Source organism: Rhipicephalus microplus, chromosome X (genome assembly GCF_043290135.1).
Source record: "Rhipicephalus microplus isolate Deutch F79 chromosome X, USDA_Rmic, whole genome shotgun sequence".
NCBI lineage: Eukaryota > Metazoa > Arthropoda > Arachnida > Ixodida > Ixodidae > Rhipicephalus > Rhipicephalus microplus.
The window spans coordinates 67,717,699-67,737,950 of record NC_134710.1 but is presented as its reverse complement, the minus strand read 5'-3'; the positions used below and the strand labels follow the sequence as shown (position 1 = coordinate 67,737,950).

Below are 20,252 nucleotides of genomic sequence, written 5' to 3'. Positions count from 1 at the left end.
GTCTCCTCAATTTATGTTAAACCCTCTTGGGAAGCTGCCAGGTTTCTGCTCCATAGGTAAGTACCAGTAAGATGCAGCTGTTATATACCTTCCTCTTGAGGGATAGTGGTAGACTACCATTCATGATTTGAGAATGCTGGGCGAATGTGCTCTATACCATGCTTATTCTTCTAGTTATTTCACTCTCATGGTCCAGCTCCGTGGTTACTACCTGTCCTAAGTAGGCATATTCCTTTACAACTTCAAGTGCACTATTACCAATCTCGAAGCGCTGTTCTCTTCCGAGGTTGTTGTACATTACTTTCATTTTCTGCAGATTAATTTTAAGACCTACCTTTCTGCTCTTGTCTAATTCAGTAATCATGAGTTGCAATTCATCCCCTGAGTTACTCAGCTATGCAATGCCATCAACAAAATGCAGGTTACTAAGGTACTCTCCATTAATTCTAATCCCTAACTCCCCCCATTCTAGATCTCTGAAAACCTCCTGCAAGCTTGCGGTCAATAGCATTGGGGAGATTGTATCCCCTTGTCTTACAACCTTCTTGATTGGTATTCTGTCGCTTTTATGGAGCACTATGGTGGCGATTGATCATCTGCAGATTTCTTCCGAGATGCCTATATGTGATTTATCGATGCCCCGATTTCTCAGTGTCTGCATGACTGCTGATATTTCTACTGAATCAAATGCCTTTTCATAATCTGTGAAGGCTACGTATAGTAGTTGGCTGTATCCTGAGCATTTCTCTATTACCTGATTGATAGTACCTGATTACCTCTCTATTATATTTGATATACCAAAGATCGTGGCCAGTGGCCGATTTGAGCGTGAGCTTCCAGTTACCAAGGCTGTCAAATGCCTACATTTTTAATTGCACTGAAAAGTATAACCTGCACATTTAAATAAACAAAGAAAAAGTACTCAAGGTCATGATGGGCATGTGACGACATATTTTCCCCACAGGCCATCCTTCCCTGCTCAGCTTCCAGTGCACTTCTCGGGGCAAGAGAAGAAAACAATTGCAGTATACGAGAAATTTTCGTGGCTCCGCTCGTACTTCACGGGTTCTAAAAATTTTTGCAATGGTGGATTTGCGAGAAAATAAATTCCTTCAATGAAGCCATTAGATGGTTACTTGAAACTGCTGTAAGGTCACTTTAAAAGATCTTCATCTTTTTTAAGAGAAGACTCATACTGAACCAGCAGTACCAAACATAGCAGCCAGCTGCCATAATTAAGCTTTAAAGGCCTGACCACGGTGTTAGAAGTATAGGTGGAACGATGGAGCGCCACAGCCACGCGCTCGCTGCACTCAGCTGTGGTTCCTCTGCTGCAGCGCGCCACGAGATGGCACGAGCAGTTACGTGGCTCACAGCCGTGCGAGTAGCAAGCGGGCGCCGTTCAGACTTTGGTGTTGTTCAGACAAAGCAGTTGTCGCCACCTTGCGCTCTTCTTTTCGTTGTTTTTTGTGTGTGCACGATGAGAGCCCATGCTGTTCATGCGAGCAAGTCGTAAAATGGGAAAGAAGTGTTTTGTGCCCCAGTGCAAATCTGGCTGTAACACCATGCACGGAAAAAGTCGATTTCACAGTGCGAATTAACAGCATTTTTGATGACATGACTCGCAGACACCATAAGAAAGGTTCAAGATTAGGCGGAAGAAATTTTGAAGTGCTTGAGTCCTTTTTACAATGGCTCAATAATTGGGAGGAAGAAGTGAAGGCAGGACAAATTTATCCTCATAATTTTTTTTTTTTTTCACGAACCACTGCTGAGGGCTTGCGAGCGACTATTCTGTTGACAATTCAGCTGTCAAACTACTTGTTAAAGAAATGCAGCTTCAAATATGTATTAACTGCAAAATTTAACGAAGATGTTTTGGAAAAGTTTCTTGGTGTTACGCCAAGCTGGAGGCCAAAATGAACATCCCTGCTTGCAGACGTTCTTGCAATTATACAGTATGCTATCCATTTACAGTCTCGCAAAGCCACCCAAGTACGGGAATTTCCAGTTACTTCCTAGTGAAGAGTGACGACTCCTTAGCTTGCGTGATTTAACATCAGCTGTCAAGGAGGATCTGGCCAGCCAGTCACGTTTGGATGAGCTTAAGAACAGGCTTGATGGATTGGTGCAGGATGAGATTTAGTATCAGACAGCTTTACAGACTACATGATTTATTATGTATGTGGGTTTATTTGCCGAAAACTCCTAAAAATGCAAATTGTTCTAAGTGCAAGATTGGACTGACTGGGACATCTGATATGTCAAGAGCTGCATCAGCTCTTGCAGTTTTGAAGACAAGAGGAGGACTTATGCACCCTAATGCCACGCTATTTGATCTTTTTAAAGAAGCTGAGCAAAAATTTCAGAAGCACGCCAGAGATAAGTAAGTGTATGATTTGACTACTGACTGTGTTAGATAACTACAACCTCTCATTTCCATGTAAGAAACATAAAGTAGACATGATGGCACAAGTTCTCCACTATTATAGGAGTGAGTATGTACCAATATTGCAAACAAATGAAAAAAGAATGAGGCGAAAAAAGTCCGAAAAGTTGCCCAAGCTTTCGAAACTAGTGCAGTAACATGCTACCTCGAAGTCAAAATGCATAGCTTTCGTTTTTCACATATGTCTTCAATACTGCTTTCCTTTGGGTAAAGTGCTGTCCGATTCTGTTTGTGGCCGTTTAGATATGAATGCATCTCTACATCGCTGTTTTTTAGTTAAGTCAGTAGCGCCTTTAATCTCTATAGACTTACATGTTCCGTTCTCCTCACCCCGAGCGAGAACCACCCTTGTTATCAATGAAAATATCTGTGGTTTTATGCGCTGAAACCATGATATGAATATGAGGCACACCGTATGAAAGGCTCCAGAAATTTCGACTATGTAGTGTTCTGTAATGTGCACTCCCAATCGCAAAATAGTGTTTCGTCTGTATCGTCTTTAGTTTTTTCACGCAGTTTTTTTTTTACTTTAAATGTGTACCAAGAAGCTCAAGTTAACATGCTTCTCATCACACAGCACTTGGGCCTTGTTCATCACAATGCGGCTGCCGCGACAAAAATCAAAATTACATTTTTCTACTGCAAGATTTCGACGAAAAAGTTATTTTTCTCCAACTACTACGTAAACATTCCTTCAACCAAGAACCTACTTTTGTCATAATTACACGGGACTTCACCGTCACATGTTTGAATTCACAATCTGATGTTTGTGCATGCAAAAACATATGCTCCTATTGCAAATATTCAGTGTGGTGAATTAAACATTTTACATGGTTATCTACGCTGTATCGTCAAAACGTAGCAATTGTTTGCCATTTTTTATCAATTTATTTACTTTCGCACTCGTTATCAAACAAAGGCAGAAGTCCCCCCCCCCCCCCCCCCGAGTTGTTTTCGCGGCCCCGAAGCGACCTGCGCCTGAGCCACGGTCATTGTGGCGCCATCTCGGGCCCTCTCCGCAAAACGGGGACAGAAGTTCTTCGCTTCCGGAGGCGCTGTCGGTCCACCTAAACTACTTCTAACACCGTGCGCCTGACCACACATAGCAGTTGCACCGTGTCAGTGTTTGGCTTTTTCGTCGCTTTTTGACAAGGTGTCATGCCCTCTCCTTACAGAGAGAGGACACAAGGCTACGCGCTTACTCTCTCCATAGAGAGAGGGCGCAATGCCGAATCAAAAAGCAAGTAAAAAGCCACACGCTGACGTGCTGCAACAGATATGTATGGTCAGGCCTTAAGCAATGCTGGCATTTGAAGGCAGTCTGGTGACAGTAACATGGTGTGAATACACAGTGTGAAATACCACTATTCCCACAATCTGTTGTGCGTTCATCCCACAAAGCATGGGATGAACGCACAACATTCACAGATTGCACAGCTGAGCAACACAGGAATACCACTGCATGTTCAAAGTTGCATACAACTTATTACAACATGAACAGTGTTGAGAGTCTCTTTCACGAGATATTTACAAAATTCCATGTGCAGCACATTTTGCTGTAGAGTGACGCACAATACTTAAAGGCAATCTGAAATACTTCTTCAACTTACTGACAACATGTTGCCTATCTGTAGGTGAGGGTCACATGAACATGTTGAACAAATGATGGGTGCACTAAATGCATCCAGGAACTTAATATATTATGTATATGTCCGTAAGGTCATGCATACTCTCTCCCTTGCAATGGTGTCAGCAGCTTCGCGGCAAGCGGGATGCAGCAGGCTTAACAGGTATTGGCTGATCTTTTTATCACAAGAACACGCTCAGTAATAGTTTTTTTTTTTCAGCTATATAAACAAGTCAAAAGCATATATGTCTGCATAGTGAAAAGCTTCAAAAAGTCATTTCTTCTTTGCTCTTCTAATATATTCCAATAATGATCAATTACTGTATGCCAAGTGTTTCCTTTTCTGCTAGCACCAAGCCCACTAGTAACGCTTACTGTTACTAGTAACATAACTACACGATAGCTCTTTTTGTGAGCGAATAATTTGTTTTTGTGTTGGATATACACACCAAGAACTACTAAGTTCTCGTTGCTGTCATATGAAAGTGCACATTCCGACCAAAAGAGCAATTGAGTCCTTCAGTTGTCATTAGTCATTGGAAAAACCATGCCACCATAAGGTCAAAGAAAGCCTTGCACTCCAGGAGGGATGCTTGATCAATGCCAGTTACCCATTAGGTGCGATTTTAAGCTCCTGTGAATGGCTACTTAAGGGGGCCCTGCAACATTTGTTGAGCATGGTCAGAAAATACTGCCGATCGGTAGTAGAGACTCCTGACAACACGTGAGCCAAATATTGTAGCACAGCAGGCGGCCTGGATTTCACAATAAATGATCAAAATCAGCTGAATATTGCTTTCTCTTTTCTTAATAAATCGCACAATATGCCCAAAAATCGCACGTAGTAAGCCCATCTATCAGCCATTGGCTAATTTGAACATGGCGCGCTCGCTCGTTACAGAAGTCAGCACGGGAGGCCGCTACTTGTCCACGCGTGCAAGCGCGATCACACTGAAAAAGAAGCCGTGCAGCCAAAGAAAATAAATGTGCTCAAGGTCATGAGGCGCGTGTGACGTCTTTCTGTGGCCCTGCCATCCCTCCCTGCTTCCAGTGCTTTTGTTGGGACGAGAGAAGAGAGAATGCAATTGCAACATGCGGCAAACCTTGGTAACTCCACTTGCATTTGATGGATTCTTAAAATTTTTGCAGCGTTGAATTCGTGAGGCAATAAGCTCTTCCAATGAATTCATTCCATGATTACTTGAAAAAGTGTTTTATGGCCCCTTTAAGAGCATGAAAGGTAATGGTAAGCAAAGCCAGAATTTGACGGAAAGAAAACCTTTGCATGTAATGCCTTACATGCATCACATGTCACACAATGGGAAAAAATTTGCCAACCATTACGGGGTTTGAATGGTTTTTATGGCTCCGTGCAAGTTGGCAAAAGTTTGTGCAATGATGGACAAAAGTAGGCACATGCCCTGTGGTATGTGGCACGTTGTTCCCTTGATTAAGTGCGTAACAGGTGCAGTTTACAATGTACCCCTGTCCTGTAGCTGCTGCTCCATAGGACAGACAGGAGTCGTGAGATGCTGCTTTAATGAGAGGCCACGCAAGCACAGGCTGGCCATTTCTTCCTACATTGGTGGCTACCTGGATTGGCACGGTAGGTGATGCAGATGTACACTGAACCTAAGAGAGACACTAATCCTGTACAAGTCTAACAAAAAAATGGAAAAGGAAATAAGAAGCCTTCTTCATTGCTAGAAGTGACAAATGTGTAAGCATGGCTTCGCTGACTTAGCTTCCTATGGAGCTGCAATTCTTAGATGGTTTTATGTAATAAAACCTAGTCCTTGATGCCCCCGCTAGATGGCACCGCTAGATGGCAATTGATGCCCCCGTTAGATGGCACCAATTGGTTCATTATGACACCATAAATGACACTACCATCTACAGGTTTTCTCGCTCACTTTAATCCAAGTGCCAGCCTAAATAATCTGCACGCCATTCAGATAATCTGAGCGCCGAGCTATTTAATCCATGTGCCAAAAATTTAATTCAAGCACCAACATATTTAATCTAAGCGCCAGCTCAATGACACCGCGTGCCAGTGAGTTTAATCCAAGTGCCACCGTGTTTAATCCAATTGCCAATGACTTTAATTTAGGTGCCAGTCAGTTTAATCCATGCACTAGAAACACATAGTTAGCCACTTTATATAGTATATATGTCAAAATAACGTAAACATGACGTCACAGGAAGTACTTTTCCCTCGCCTATACATGCTAGTGCTTATGAAATGAAGAGCGCAGTGCTACTTCCCCTTAACATTTTGGTGTCATAGCTTCAAAATAAAAAAAAACAGTGAGTAGTAATTGCATTTATGGGTACTAAATGTATTTGCTCATAGAGTCCATGTTAGTCTATATTTCACCGCTACTGCATTATTCCGGCTAACAATGTACACCATTGCATATGCATGTGTCGTCTGCTCAGCAGACGGCATTTGGCTACTTATTCGCTGAGGCTTCGGCAGTCGTCTGCTCAGCCAAGTTAGAATAGTGACCGACGGATGATATTCATTTGGTCTTGAAATCAGAAATAACCACTTAAAAATACTAAACTTGCATTTAATCGGGTTCATGTGGAAATAAGTTGTTATAAAAGCATCAAAGGAGATACTCCGGTTTTTATGTAACAGACGATGCTTAGTGTAGCTGAAGCGTGTTTGCTTGAAGCACGTGTGTTTTCATACGGGCATATTAGCAGACAAGAAGAGAGCTTTGCTTGAAGTCATGCCTGGACGGTAACGAGAACCACACTTTAAGAACCCCGACGAACCTCATCGAAAGAACAGCAGAATATCGGTGGTTGACAGGGCTATGATTGTGGACGTTTACAGGCGTGGCGGTGACTTAAAGAAACTGGCCGACGCTCTAAGCATCAACATTAAAACAGCAAGCTCGATTGCCGCTACCGACAGAGAAACATCAAAGCATGGTGGGGGTTCAAAAAGGAAGTTTGGAGATGACGTCGTGAGTACTTTGAGACGAATTGTCGACGAAAACTGTACATTTACATTGAAGCAAATAAAGGTGGCCCTGGAGAAAGAAATGCTAGGAGTAACAATCAGTGCAAGCACAGGCGATCGCTTGCTGGATGCCCACTGCTACTCGATGAAGCTAGTGATGCAGAGGCATACAGATCGCAACCGTGACGATACCAAGCACAGCCGCATGCTGTACGCCCAATGGCTGCAGTCTGATGGACCCCGTGTTTGCCGCTCCTATTTGAATGAGACTAACTTCAATATCTGGCGTTCCAGGAACTTCGGGTGGGCAGCTAAAGAACAACCAGCTGTGCACATGACCACAACGACAAAGGGGGCGAACTTAAACATTACAGCATGCTTGTCCGCAAACGGAGTTATTCACTGGACTGTGGTGGATGAAGTTCATTGGGTTGTTTTTAATTAATTCTTCAGCGATGTTTCCGCCTGCATAGAACGCGATGAGCCAAATACCGAAGCTGTATTCCTTTTTGATAACGCGCCTGCTCACGCTCGAGCAGAACAGGCGGCTTTTGCTAACTCCCTGCACTCTGTTAAGCGCCTGCCAGCGTACATTCCCTTCTTTAACCCTATAGAAGAATCCTTCTCGAAATTCAAGGCCCACGTGAAGGCCTACCTGAACAAACGTCGTAATTTAGTTTTAGTGACACTGCAAGACATGACGAAAAATAACACAGGCATTCTTTGCTGCTGGATGTGGCTCGCCACTCCATGCAACAGATACAGCGCATGGACTACGCGGCCTTTGATCGTGCCTGCCGCTTTGCCTGAAAATTACTTGTGAACGTCCGGTCTCTGAGCCCTATGAGACAGTTCTGTTTTGGTGTGTGTGTGAGTGTGTGTGGTGTGTGTGTGTGTATGCGCGTGCGTGCGTGTCACTACGCATGGAACAGGGCCATTCGGCACGCTGACAAAGAACTCTCGGTGAAATTCAAGGTTTGTGATGTCCATTTTCACGCGCAAGATATCTGCAAGAACTACATGCATGTCATTATTGGAACTGTTGTCAAAACGCAATGTGGAAAATAGAGCCTCATTGATGGTGCGGTTCCGAAGATTTTTCCCAACCTGCCTGCTTACTCATCTCTGTTGAGGAAAGCCTTTATGCAGGCAAGTGGACAGCTCTAGCCCAAAAGTAGGCTCGAGAAGAAGCCTGGCTGGGTTCTTTTTGCAGATTCAGTTGCTAGAGCACGCACCTAGTGATGAATCCCAGCATAACTACAATCACCACGTCGCAAGAGATGCGGTTTTATACACCTTGCTGGGTATGTCGTGGAAAAACCAGAGAAATTCCACCTGTGCTGACTGTCTTGGCACGCTCACGGGAACCTGCAATGTTTTACCAGTGGCCATCCTAACCAAATGTTATCATATGTACCCGGCGCCCTGCAGCAACCTTCAAGTGCCCTGACATGTCTACCTTTAGAGATTGAGGACGTAATTGAAGAAAAGACGCCATCAAAGGAGGTGTCCGAAGACCTGCTTTGAAAAATTGTAGAAGAGCTCAGCCAAAATAATCTTGTGCGTGCTGGATGTCAGGTGCACTTTGAGGAGTTCTCCACCTGGATCATAAAATTTTACTTGGTGACACGTATGCATTCTTATGCGCGGTTCCTGCAACGAGAACGTGCCTTGAATGTGCAAGTAAAGCCGGCCCGCAAGCGGGTAAAGCTCATATAGACCTCAACGTTGCCCTCGTGAATGTGGTGCTCGGGTGAACGAGAACAGTGTTAGTTTCATTTTTTTCATCTCAAAATTAAGTGCTAAGAGAGTGTATATGTCATATGAGGTGTCTTAGAATTAATGACGTCACTTTACATTATCTACACCAGTTGGCATGCTGGCTGTTACTTAACGGCTGTTTCAGTGATTAAAATTATTTGGACAAAAAGGATTAACAGGCTTTTCCTATGCAGCAGAGTTAACTTGAGTCGCACCAAAGTGTAGCTAGATTTCAAGACCGTGACTGCTTAGATACCGTGGCGTGTTGTTCAACTCTGCAACAGTCAGCTACTTTCGTTACTACAAAGCGATGCACGCTGAACATAGCGCAGTACGGTAGCTATTGGCGCCCCTGGGCACTCAGGTAGTCGCCAGCTAGTAAAAGCATGCAGTAGGCTTAAAGAGGCGCTACGCAACACGCGAGGGTTCTTATTCGCAATGTTATACTGGTGCATTTTTCAGTGGTCGCCACAGCACCTTCCTTGCCAGTGGTTACCACAAAAGGCACCACCGCGATCGTGCAAAAGTGTGAATAATTTATCGGCCGATTCATATGCGAATGCAGCAGTGCAAGTGTACAAGATGGTGACTATCACGTAATATCTGCTCATATGCTCGTTATCACCATGAAATTCAGTTCCAAAACCACTTTGTGGCACAGCAATTGTGCAAATCAGACAAAAAGGACCCTTTTGGAGCGGTATGCATGGTGCAGAAATTTCCAGTTGGCGCAATTGGCACAGGTTTCCCACCACTAGTAGCACTATGACTTGCACAGAAAAGTAGATGCGAAACATAGAGCCACACATGAAACACAGTGAATTTTCCAAAGGACTTGCTTATATAAACGAAACTATATACACAGTGGACCACTTATAACGTAACCGCTTAGAGTGCAAAACTGGTTACAATGCGGTCTTTCTGGACTCCTGTTTACCCTTCCATAGAATTTCATGTATAGGCGTACCGCTTATTGTGCAGTACCGCCAAGTTGAAAGACCAGTTATAATGCAGTTGCCAGAAAATCTTTGTGACAAATGCGGTAGCGCGTGCGCGTCTAAAAGGAGGCGCGCTGGGCGTGCCGCTGGGGAGCAAGCCACGAGGTCATTACGGAGGAGAAGGGGACGCGGAGTGAATGAAAGGCAGAGGGAAGAAAGAGAAAAGCAAAAAAAAAGTGGTTGCTTCAGCGACTGATAAGCCTTTGCCTCGACACCGATGCCGCTGTGTACTAACGTCGCTAGCGTGGCTCAGGCCGCCCCGCTCGACACGGCACGTGCTATCCCGTCTTTATCAGCTGCGCTTAACCATTTCCTGTCTGGTAAAGGGTCGTCGTTATCGAGTTTGCTGCAGAGATAACGTTTGCTACTTCATCCACAAGTTTAAAACCTTTTACGGCTGGATCTTCATGCCTTAGACAAACTTCCCGCAATAACATACCGAACGGCACGCTAGGCCTAATTGGCATTCTTGCATTTCGGTAGCGGTCGCGTGCTATCTTGATTTGTGGGGTTTAACGTCCCAAAACCACCATATGATTATGAGAGACGCCGTAGTGGAGGGCTCCGGAAATTTTGACCACCTGGGGTTCTTTAACGTGCACCCAAATCTGAGCACACGGGCCTCGACATTTCCGCCTCCATCAGAAATGCAGCCGCCGCAGCCGGGATTTGAACCCGCGACCTGCGGGTCAGCAGCCGAGTACCTTAGCCACTAGACCACCGCGACGGGGCAGTCGCGTGCTATCTAAGTTGCGGCTTAGTACGGAATCAACGAAGCTCTTTGCAGTGGCTTCACTTGACGAGAAGGGATACCTATCGTTAATGAAAACGCGAGTGGCACGTGTAGCGTTCGAATGGTGGCTTGCGACACGATTGCGATGTCTCAAAATCGTGTGCACGCCTGTGAAATCGAATTATTGTCGCCTTTCAGTGTGTGAAATTTTGGACGTGACTCAACATAGTTTCTTAATGCGCATACTCGCGGAGGTCTTAAAAGTAGTAGGCAAATTTTCGTAATGGTGCTTTATTTTGTTAGACAACCACACCCGCTTTTTTTTTTTTCACTCATTTCCTTGGCAACGCATGTTTTGGGATGCTAATTTTTTTTAACATTCAGAAATTTAAATGGTTGTAAGCACCACGCATGGCATGCTTCAATTCTCGGACACACGAAGATGCAGGCTCAACATGTTTTGCGGAAGTGCGGCCCTTGAAAAGAGCTGTTTTGGTTATATAGTGCGGTACCGCTTATAGTCCGGATATTTGGGACTCCTGCAACTTACGTTATAAGCGGTCAATACTACTTTGCGCTTAGAGATGCCCAAATGTTGACCTGAATGCACACACGCTAAGTAATGGTGTACTCACCGAGGCAAATTAAGTTGCCGTGAACAAACTGATTGGAACAAACTATCGTGTCCGTCACTTTCTTTGCAATGCATAAGTTTCTGATTTGTGCCATTCTTCGTCACGCGTCGTCTGCATCTTTCAAGAAGCGATAAAAAATGCGTTAATTTTCATCTTTCCATTGCCATGCCATGCATCGCAGCACACTGCAATGGTCTCTGGACATCGCTTTCTTCTTTTTCTGGCTCATGCGTGAGGCATGGTGAAAATAAAGAAACTATGCGACCGCTTCTCAACGCGCAACGTGGTAACATATATTCGTTCAAGATTGACCCTGTTAGTGGGGTTTCCAGGTGCAGCCGCTAGGTGGCAAGTGCTCATTTGGAGTCGCGAAAATATGGACGTGAAGCGGCCAAAATGCCCCGTCTGGAAACTTGTGCACTAGAGGTAGACTGCACTCTAAGGAAAAGAAAATGTGTTCAAGGTCTTGAAATGTGCCAAATCTAATTTTGAACAGGGCCTAGCTACCCTGTCATACCCAACGTGTAGCTTTGAGTGTATTAGTAAATACAGAAAAAGAAAGAAGGCAAAATGCTGCTATGATAGCAACCTTTGACGCTGCTTTTTGCGAGAGGGAGATTCACGAGACCTTGCAGTTCAATAGTGGAGTCATTCCATGATTTCATAAGTGTTGCACGGCCCATTTAAACACGTTCTCTCCCTCTCGGTCAGTTAGACCAGTCAGATGAACCAAAACGCACCTGGGTCGACAAACAGCCCTCAGGAGAAATGAGGGACAAAAGTTTGGGTGGGGAGGGATGTCTGCTAAATAGAGTCAGACTTACCGCTACAATGCTTAATCTTTAACTTAGATTGCTTGGATGCTTCAGAGACGGGCCTCATTTTCACAAGTGAATTCTGCAGGCTGAGAGCTTCGGTCGCTGGGAGAGAAAGGAAACTGTGAGGTACAATGCACAATCTATAGAGCACCACTTTGCAAGTACACATAGAAAAAAGTTCAAGCAAAAGACTACTGTTCAGCGTTCAGCAAGAACGGGATAAATCCAGTCAGGTAAGGCGTCACACTGCTAGCCCAAGGATGTTAAGGATGTTAATTTGATTCCCGGCTGTGGCTGCCCCAAAAATTTAATGAGGGCAAAATACAAGAACACAAGTGCAAGTTTAAAAACTGCAGATGATCAAACTCATTCTGAAGTCCTCCAATGCAACAGGCCTCAAATTATATCACGATGTTGGCACGTAAAACTCAAGAATTGTTGTTGAGATGACAGCAAGGAAAATCCCACAGCTTCAGGTAGCACAATTACAAGGAGGGACGCAACGAAGGAATAGGCACGTACAGCTTTTTAAACCAATCGAACCTTCTGAAAATGCATAACACTATTTTACTAAAAAAAAAAGAAAAGGAATACAGCTTCTTTGCTGGTATGTGTGCTGCCATCTTCACAAACATTTTCGTAGCGTCACACTTGAAGTCTTCACACAACATATCGATTGCATGTATGCATCATGCACAACCTGCTATTAAATAATGTTTTAGTTCCAAGTATTAAATGCCTGTGTATTTCCCGTTGTGTAAACGTGCACTACCAAATGCTACAGCATCAATATTCATAACCCACCTACCTAATTGAGAATTGACACAACTTCACAGAACTACATCTCACTTTTGCATTGTACAAAAACTCACCAGCAAATGGCGATGAAAATATTGCCAATGCATGAACTACATCTCACTTTTGCATTGTACAAAAACTCACCAGCAAATGGCGATGAAAATATTGCCAATGCATGCGTGTCATCCACCCACTTAATGCTAAATTGATCTCTGAAATAAAATGAAGGAAGAGGCAACGTCAAATACATTAAGCATACACTTCAATTTTACTTTAAAAACTGCCACAAAATATTTGGTCCTTACTTGCAGACAGGCCACTCTTAAAATCTACACTTTGAGTCTCAAAGTGTGTGTTATACCCAACTATCATTAGTCACAAGAAATTTATACTTACCTGCAAGATGACAGCGTTGTCACAAGATCTTTTGTTTTGAATTCAGCAGGAAAATCGTACATCTCAAGGACATGGCCATACTCTGTAAACACCCCACAGAATTTTTCATTCATAGGAACAAAATAATCAAAATTCAATAGAAGGGCACATACCTTCCTCCGATAAATTGGGACTGCGATCCACAAACTTAGAGTAATCAAGTTGTGCTTGCTGCACTTTGATCTCACCCAAGGCCTTAGTAATCTAAGATGAAAAGTCAAATCGCAAAGGCAAAAGTTTATCACTGGTATCATTTCTAATTTGACATATTTTTAGAGCTCTACTAGCAATCGCACTACTAATAGCCACCATATGGAAGAGCAATGAAGAAGAGTCGTTTGAAATGCACTTAGAGGCTATTCTCAAAATAAAACAAAAATGAGCTTCTGCTCGAAATATAAGTTTTTCTTAAAATATTTTATTGAATAGGCAGTGGTCTTTAAAAATGCCACGCCCATTCTGCTGATGCTACATGTTCAGCTGATCCTTCAGGGGACATGTACTTCAAGTAGTCGTTATCCTTTTAATAAAGCTAATTGCTTTGTTTTCACTTATGAAAACAATTTTCTGGTTTGATGTAGCCTTCAATGCTCTGTAATTTATATGATTCTTTGTAGAACTCCTCCGCTACCTCAACTATCCTATTTATATTGGTTGTGAGCTTGCCTTCCTTGTCCCATAATGCACACATCTGATTTTTGCCAGTGCACAGTTCTGCCTTCACAGCTTTTAGGCTTCTTCTGCTCTTTACAGCATTCTCAATTCTCTTCATGTTATACTTTCTTATGTCGGCTACATTAGGCCTATTGATTAACTTTGAAAGCGCCACCAGCTCTACTTTGTCAGTTGCACTTGAGGCTTTTATGGTTTGACATTTCTTATGACATTTTTCGTCTCCTGGTATAGTTTACTAGTGTCATGTCTAATGACTGTACCCTCGACATCTATTGTACACTTCTTAATAATACTATGTAGTCATATTATCAATCATTGCGTCATTGCTAACGTCGATTTCCTCGGTTAGAGCCACGAATCAGTTCTGAAATGAAATTCTGAATTCCTGAACTTTCCCTCTTGCCACTAGCTCATTCATTGGCTTCTTGCATATCAGTTTCTGCCATTCCTCTCTCAAGTCTAAGCAAATTCGAGACCTTACCATTCTATGGTCACTGCATCAAATATTGCCAACAACTTCCACATCCTTTACAATGCCTAGTTCTGCACAGAGTATGAAGTCTACTTCATTTTTAGTTTCACCATTAGGACTTCTCCATGTCCACTTATGGTTAGCCCGTTTTCTGTAGAAGGTATTCAAGATGCATAAATTATTGCATTCTGCAAACTCTACAAGTAACTCCCCTTTGGTATTCTTAGAGCCGAGGCCATATTCCCGCACTGCACAGTTTCAAGCCTTCTTCTTAACTAGCTTGGGATGAAAATCGCCCATCAGTACAGTATAATATGTCTTTACTGTACTCATTGTTGATTCTACGACTTCGTAAAAGCGTTCAACCAAATCATCATCATGGCTAGATTTAGGCACTTAGGCCTGTGCCACATACATTGTGTACCTCTTATCTTAACTATGATACTGGCCACCCTCTCACTAATGCTATAGTATTCCTCGATAATGCCAGCTACATTTTTATAGATAAGAAACCCCATCCCTAATTCTCTCCTGTCAACTAAGCCATGTTAGCATAGGACGTGTACGTTCTTCAGCAGTGTAGAAGCCTCACATGTCCTCTTAAATTTTTTGGGCCTTATTGCATGCCATTTAACATTCTCTTACTGCTCAAACAGCACAGATAGCCCTGCCTCACTATATAACGTTTTAACATTAAATTTAGCCAAGTTCCGATTTCACGAAAAACAAAGCTGTTATAATTTTATTTCAACGGAGAAACCACGTTGGTTTTGGACTAGAGAAACACACAATGGCTAATTTTGTGATTTGAAGTGATGTTTCATGAAGTGGCAGTGAAGACATCGGCGTGGCACATGTAATACTTCCCAAGATACAAAGTTATCCCATTTTTAAATAAGAAATCTTGAAAACAACTCATTTGCAGTTTATTCAAGGCAAAATTGCTACAAATCTCCTTTGCAAACACGACTGCCAGGGTGGCACGACCTAGTCAGGTCGTGCCACCCTGACAGCTTTTAAACAGATCTTGAAAACAGCTACAAAACAGTGCTAGGTAAGCTGCACAACTGCCACCATGAGGAGAGTCTTCTGGTATGTGTCTGTAAAAGGCGCGCAGTTATTGAAACTGGCCTTCGACCTCAGTGGAAGAGTGAAATGCAAATGGGAACGTTTTTTTCTCATCGTCAGCAGGGGTTTTCAAGACTAATAACTTCCACTACCATGCATCAATTTTGATAATTTGTGTTGCATCTGTCCCAGTATTCAACACTACGCACACTCCAGTGCTGCTGAAAACATCGCAAAGCTCCTTTAAACTTCACCTCCTATCATGGTGCAGCCGCTAGATGCGGCAGTTAGGATTTCAGCACCCAATTTTTCAGTTTGGCTGAAAAAATCGGTGGAAAAACGTTTGTTCAGCATCCCTTTAATGTCCACTAAGATATTAGCGACCCTTGTTTGTTCTCCGATCCACTCTTCTATTTACCCATTTCTTGAAGTTACATCTATAATTTTTTTGTTCCATCACACAATGTGTTCATTAACTTGTACTCGAGTTTCTCTGCTATTCTTATGCCCAATATGTTAGTACCGGAGGAATTCAATGAGCGCATACTTGATACTTCAAGGACAGTTGAAAGTTGCCAGTCAAAAATAAGGAATGCCTGTGACATGTGGTCTAATTTTGTCAATAAGCTACCCCACAGCAAAGAGCTTTAGAGCAGCAGCAACAGTGAGAAGCAGTACATAGCCAAGTGCAAACTACACAGTTGCAATTTTTTTTGCAACTTTTACACTGTAGACATAATGTTATAACAAGCAAAAAAAAATCACCAGATCAAAGCCACATATGTTAAGGTCATGCTTCATCAGTGACAATAACTAGAATGTGGATAAGTTGCAGGCTACATGTTGACATGACCATTAATAGTGCAGCACAGTGGGAGTTTCGAACGGTTCATGACCATGGCATTCAAGACATAGGCAAGCCTATACACTTTAACGGTATATCCCTATACTAAACTTCATGAACAATCTATTTGCCATGCAAATACAGTGTCCACGGACGTCATAGGTATGACGTCCGTGACGTCAAGCTGTAGCTTAACAAAGAATATAAGACAAGATGTGGACTCCCCTTTGTTGTTTGCCCCTTAGCAAACTCAACTCCACGGCCCCGCTTTTTTTTTTCCTTCCATAGAACAAACTTAAGAGAAAGGCATGCTTGGCGCCAGAAATTCAAGTAGATAGGCAGCACAAAGAAGTACAAACTGCCACTTGAGCATCAATAAAATAAACCAAGACATATTTGATCAAACTCACTCACATTTTTCAATACATCTGGATCAATACATTCCCCTGTTTCATCAAAAAGAGCATCCCATGAATCCTCAGCATCTTCATGGCTCTCTTCAAGGCTTGCTTCCATGCTATCTCCAGCAGTGTCTACATGCTCACCACACAACTGTGCCATCTCCATATGACTTGCAGGTGACCGCTCTTCATGCACTGCATTTTCAGTCCTTTCACTAGTTCTCACAACATTGTCATCCACTACGATGCCAACACTACACTGCAACACCTGCAGGCCTGTCTTTTTTTGTGTACCTACACTCCCTGTTGCAGTAGATGAAAATGCCTGCAATGAATTCACTTCTTCATAACATTCGTTTGCGGCCTTTATAATGTATTGACAGTCATTTTCCTGGGAAAGTGACAAGCACCCTTGGATCACACTTTTACCATTATCAGAATTCCCACTTGTGGAGAGCATATCACAGTTACTGTCTAATACCTGGCATGCACAGTCCGCATCACTATCCATATCACGCACATTAGTGTCTTCGTCCAATTGAGCGCAGGCTTTTTTTATGTGTTCTGAATGTGCTTTGATATAATGATATCCAGTGTCCTCTATGCATCGAGGATCAGCCGCATCTGTTGTTGCAAAAGGTGCCAGATTTTCCGACAGGTGTGGCAAAGGCACCGTTGCTGCTTGTGCAAGGGCATCTCTTACATCAGGTTTCAATGCTTCTGCTGCATCTGTTGTTGAAAAAGGTGCTTGGCTTTCTGGCATGCATGGGGAGGGCACCCTTGTTGCTAATGCAGGGGCATATCTTGCATCATCCTTCAGAGCATCAGCTGCACCTGTTGCGAAAGGTGCTTGCCGTTCTGGCAGGCATGGAGAAGGCATTCTTGCCGCTTGTGGAGAGGCATCCCTCGCATCAGGTTTCAAGGCCTCAGCTGCACTTGTTGTTGGAAAGGATGCTTGGCCTTCGGGCAAGTGTGGCGAAGGAACCGTTGCTGCTTGTGCATTGCCATCTTTTGCTTCAAGTGTCAAGGCTTCTGTGGCATCTGTTGTTGCCAATGGTGCTCTCCTTTCTAGCAAGTGTTTTGAAGGCACCCTTGCTGCTTGTGCAGGGGCATCTTTGGCGTCAGATTTCAAGGCCTCAACTTTTCGACCTCGTGGCACATACAACTGTACATCTGGACGCCGTTGACGCCGCCTGCATTTAAGAAGTCGAGCAACAAATTTGCATGATCAAACCTTACATATCCATCACCTTCAAAGTCAAAGAGACACTAAAGTGAAACATCATTTAGATGGATAAATAATTTTTCGAAACCTTACTGCCATTATTTGTACCATCACAGGCTTTTTAATGAAAGAGAACTATGGTTAACATCATATTTTTCGATTTCACATTCAAATCTGTACACTGTGACATAACCGATTTCGTGTTTTTCACAATTTGGCCTAATAGGTGCAACCTATCACTTATCAGGGGCAGCAGCATTTCACTGCTGTGCATCGCCATAAAAAATGCTGACTCAATGTGAAACCAATGCCTGGAGCTCTGGCCGCTCATTTCGCCATAAACCACGTGTGTGGTTCTTTCACTCGAAGAATATTTGAACGAGCTGCAACACAGTAGCACATGAATGCAGTCACATGGTTTCACTTCACATTCTATGGCTTTCTTTAAACACCAAAAACAGTCACCACATATTGCCACAAAAAATTGGACCGGTAATTTGGGAATGTCCTTTACAACAGTGAAATATACTTGGCCTTAAAGTAAATATTAAATATGTTGCATAACCGATTTCAATTAAAAATACCCTACTGAGTGCCACAGAACAGCAAACCATGCCATTAGTTTCTGTCAGTCAAGGTTAACAACTTTTTTCCCCTATTCTGAAATGCCTGTTGTCCGCTCTATATGTACTGTTCTTTTTTTTAATGCTCATATGTGTGGTAGGCATGCAATGAAGAGAAACAGAAAAATGTAACATTAATGGCATGCTTTCAACAATGGCGTATGTTACCGTGCCGACCTCGGTGCTTGCATCTCTCTGTTTGAAGGTGGCGGTCTCTCGATGCTATGTGAAAGGAAGTCGACTGGAAGCCCTTTCTCTCTGCAGAGCCTCACCGCAACTTTTCGCGCTGCTTCAATAAGGCAGAAGCCGCTGTTAAATGCACTGGAAAGGAAATACTTCCGTCAAGACCATGTGCTTTTGCAATATCAGAGCAGGAAGAAAACAAATGACGTAATTTACAAAATAAGCCGCGACTTCAGGCACACAGCTGTCCTTCTAAGAGTGACTCCCACTGAGAAACTGCACAGATCCTCAAACTCTTCTTCAACAACCTTGTGAGTCAGGAATCTTTCGCGTTTCGGTAGAACTGGAAAGATCAGCACACTGGAGAGAGACAGAAATCGAGCGAGTGTGTTAAAACTATGAAAAAGGATACACATCTGATGTTTACATCAAATTTTATATAACTAGATACTTAGATCAAACTGTATACAAGCACTTCAACAAGAACGACACGCTTCAACTTCCAAGTTGAGCAACAGCGTTACCCACAGCTCAAATTTCCAGGTGCCAACACTACCTTTAAAGACGCATGCTGACCGGTGTCACTTCTCATCGCATGAAAGACGGAACATTCAACAGTAATTCCAATTAAGCTTAGTCATTGTTGTGGACCAATATAAACTGCATACAAGCTTGATAACAATATTAGTAGATAACAAACAGAACTTCACTTTACCTGTTTTCAACGCCACCTTGTACAAAATTCGTTATCTCCTTGCGAACAGTTTGCGCGAAGACTTCGTCTTTGCCGCTGCCACTCTACGCGCAAGGGTACATTGGCGACAAGCGTTAAACACCGACACACTGGATACATAAACGTCTTCAACATAAACGTATCGCACTAACCTGAAATTCACAACGCTCCATGTCGGAAACGTTCGATGGTGTTTGCATGACCTCCGAGACGGCCAGCGCCGTGTTTTTTGGCTTTCATCACTACTAGGGGAAGATGAGTGGACAAATGGATCAGTAGGTGGATTGATGTGGCTGTACCCATAGAGCTTCTTAATATATATATGACTGTACCAGCCAGTGGCATGTTGTAAGCTTCGCGGCCACGCCGTAAAGCGTCGCTACCATCACAACAAAGACAGCTTACCCCGTGCGTAGGTAAACGCTTTTTGTACAGCAAGTGAACTTGAAACATAAAAATAAACAACTGTTAGTTTTTATGCAAACATAATACAAGCCAGTAGAAATGTTTGATTAATTGTTTGCGAAACGAGAGTTGCTAGGGCGGGAGCAGACGACAGTAGCAGACGACTCGTATGCGGGAGCATCAGCCGGTGCAGTCGCAGCAAGCTGCATCAGGTCATGATGGCATCAAATTATCACGCATATTGCTGCGCAAAATGGGGCAGCAGTTCCGCAAAGAAGGGTGTGAATCACTTCTTCAAGGTTCCTACCGGCAACAGGTACGTTCATCCACGTTATTTCGTATGAATGCCGCTGACTAGTTGGGGGCGAGCAACAACGCGCGTCATTCGGCAACGA

At 43.2% G+C, this 20,252-nt stretch overlaps 1 protein-coding gene across 3 annotated transcripts in view; it reads right to left on the bottom strand.

Moving 5' to 3' along the window:
* Positions 1 to 19,762, bottom strand: part of LOC119175913 (uncharacterized) — a 35,284-nt gene extending 15,522 nt beyond the window's left edge. Inside the window, exons 1-9 of one of the 3 annotated variants that reach the window (XM_037426949.2) lie at positions 19,605 to 19,762; positions 19,435 to 19,517; positions 18,936 to 19,079; positions 18,705 to 18,857; positions 16,702 to 17,881; positions 13,342 to 13,432; positions 13,190 to 13,271; positions 12,938 to 13,005; positions 12,002 to 12,097 (exon numbers count right to left, since the gene is read on the bottom strand). In XM_037426949.2, the coding sequence (XP_037282846.2) occupies positions 12,002 to 12,097; positions 12,938 to 13,005; positions 13,190 to 13,271; positions 13,342 to 13,432; positions 16,702 to 17,881; positions 18,705 to 18,857; positions 18,936 to 19,079; positions 19,435 to 19,517; positions 19,605 to 19,652 (1,945 nt within the window). In that variant the 5' untranslated portion in view covers positions 19,653 to 19,762. The remainder of the gene's footprint in view (positions 1 to 12,001; positions 12,098 to 12,937; positions 13,006 to 13,189; positions 13,272 to 13,341; positions 13,433 to 16,701; positions 17,882 to 18,704; positions 18,858 to 18,935; positions 19,080 to 19,434; positions 19,518 to 19,604) is intronic. The other 2 variants (XM_037426950.2, XM_037426951.2) reach the window with 2 other exon arrangements.
* Positions 19,763 to 20,252: the final 490 nt, after the last annotated feature.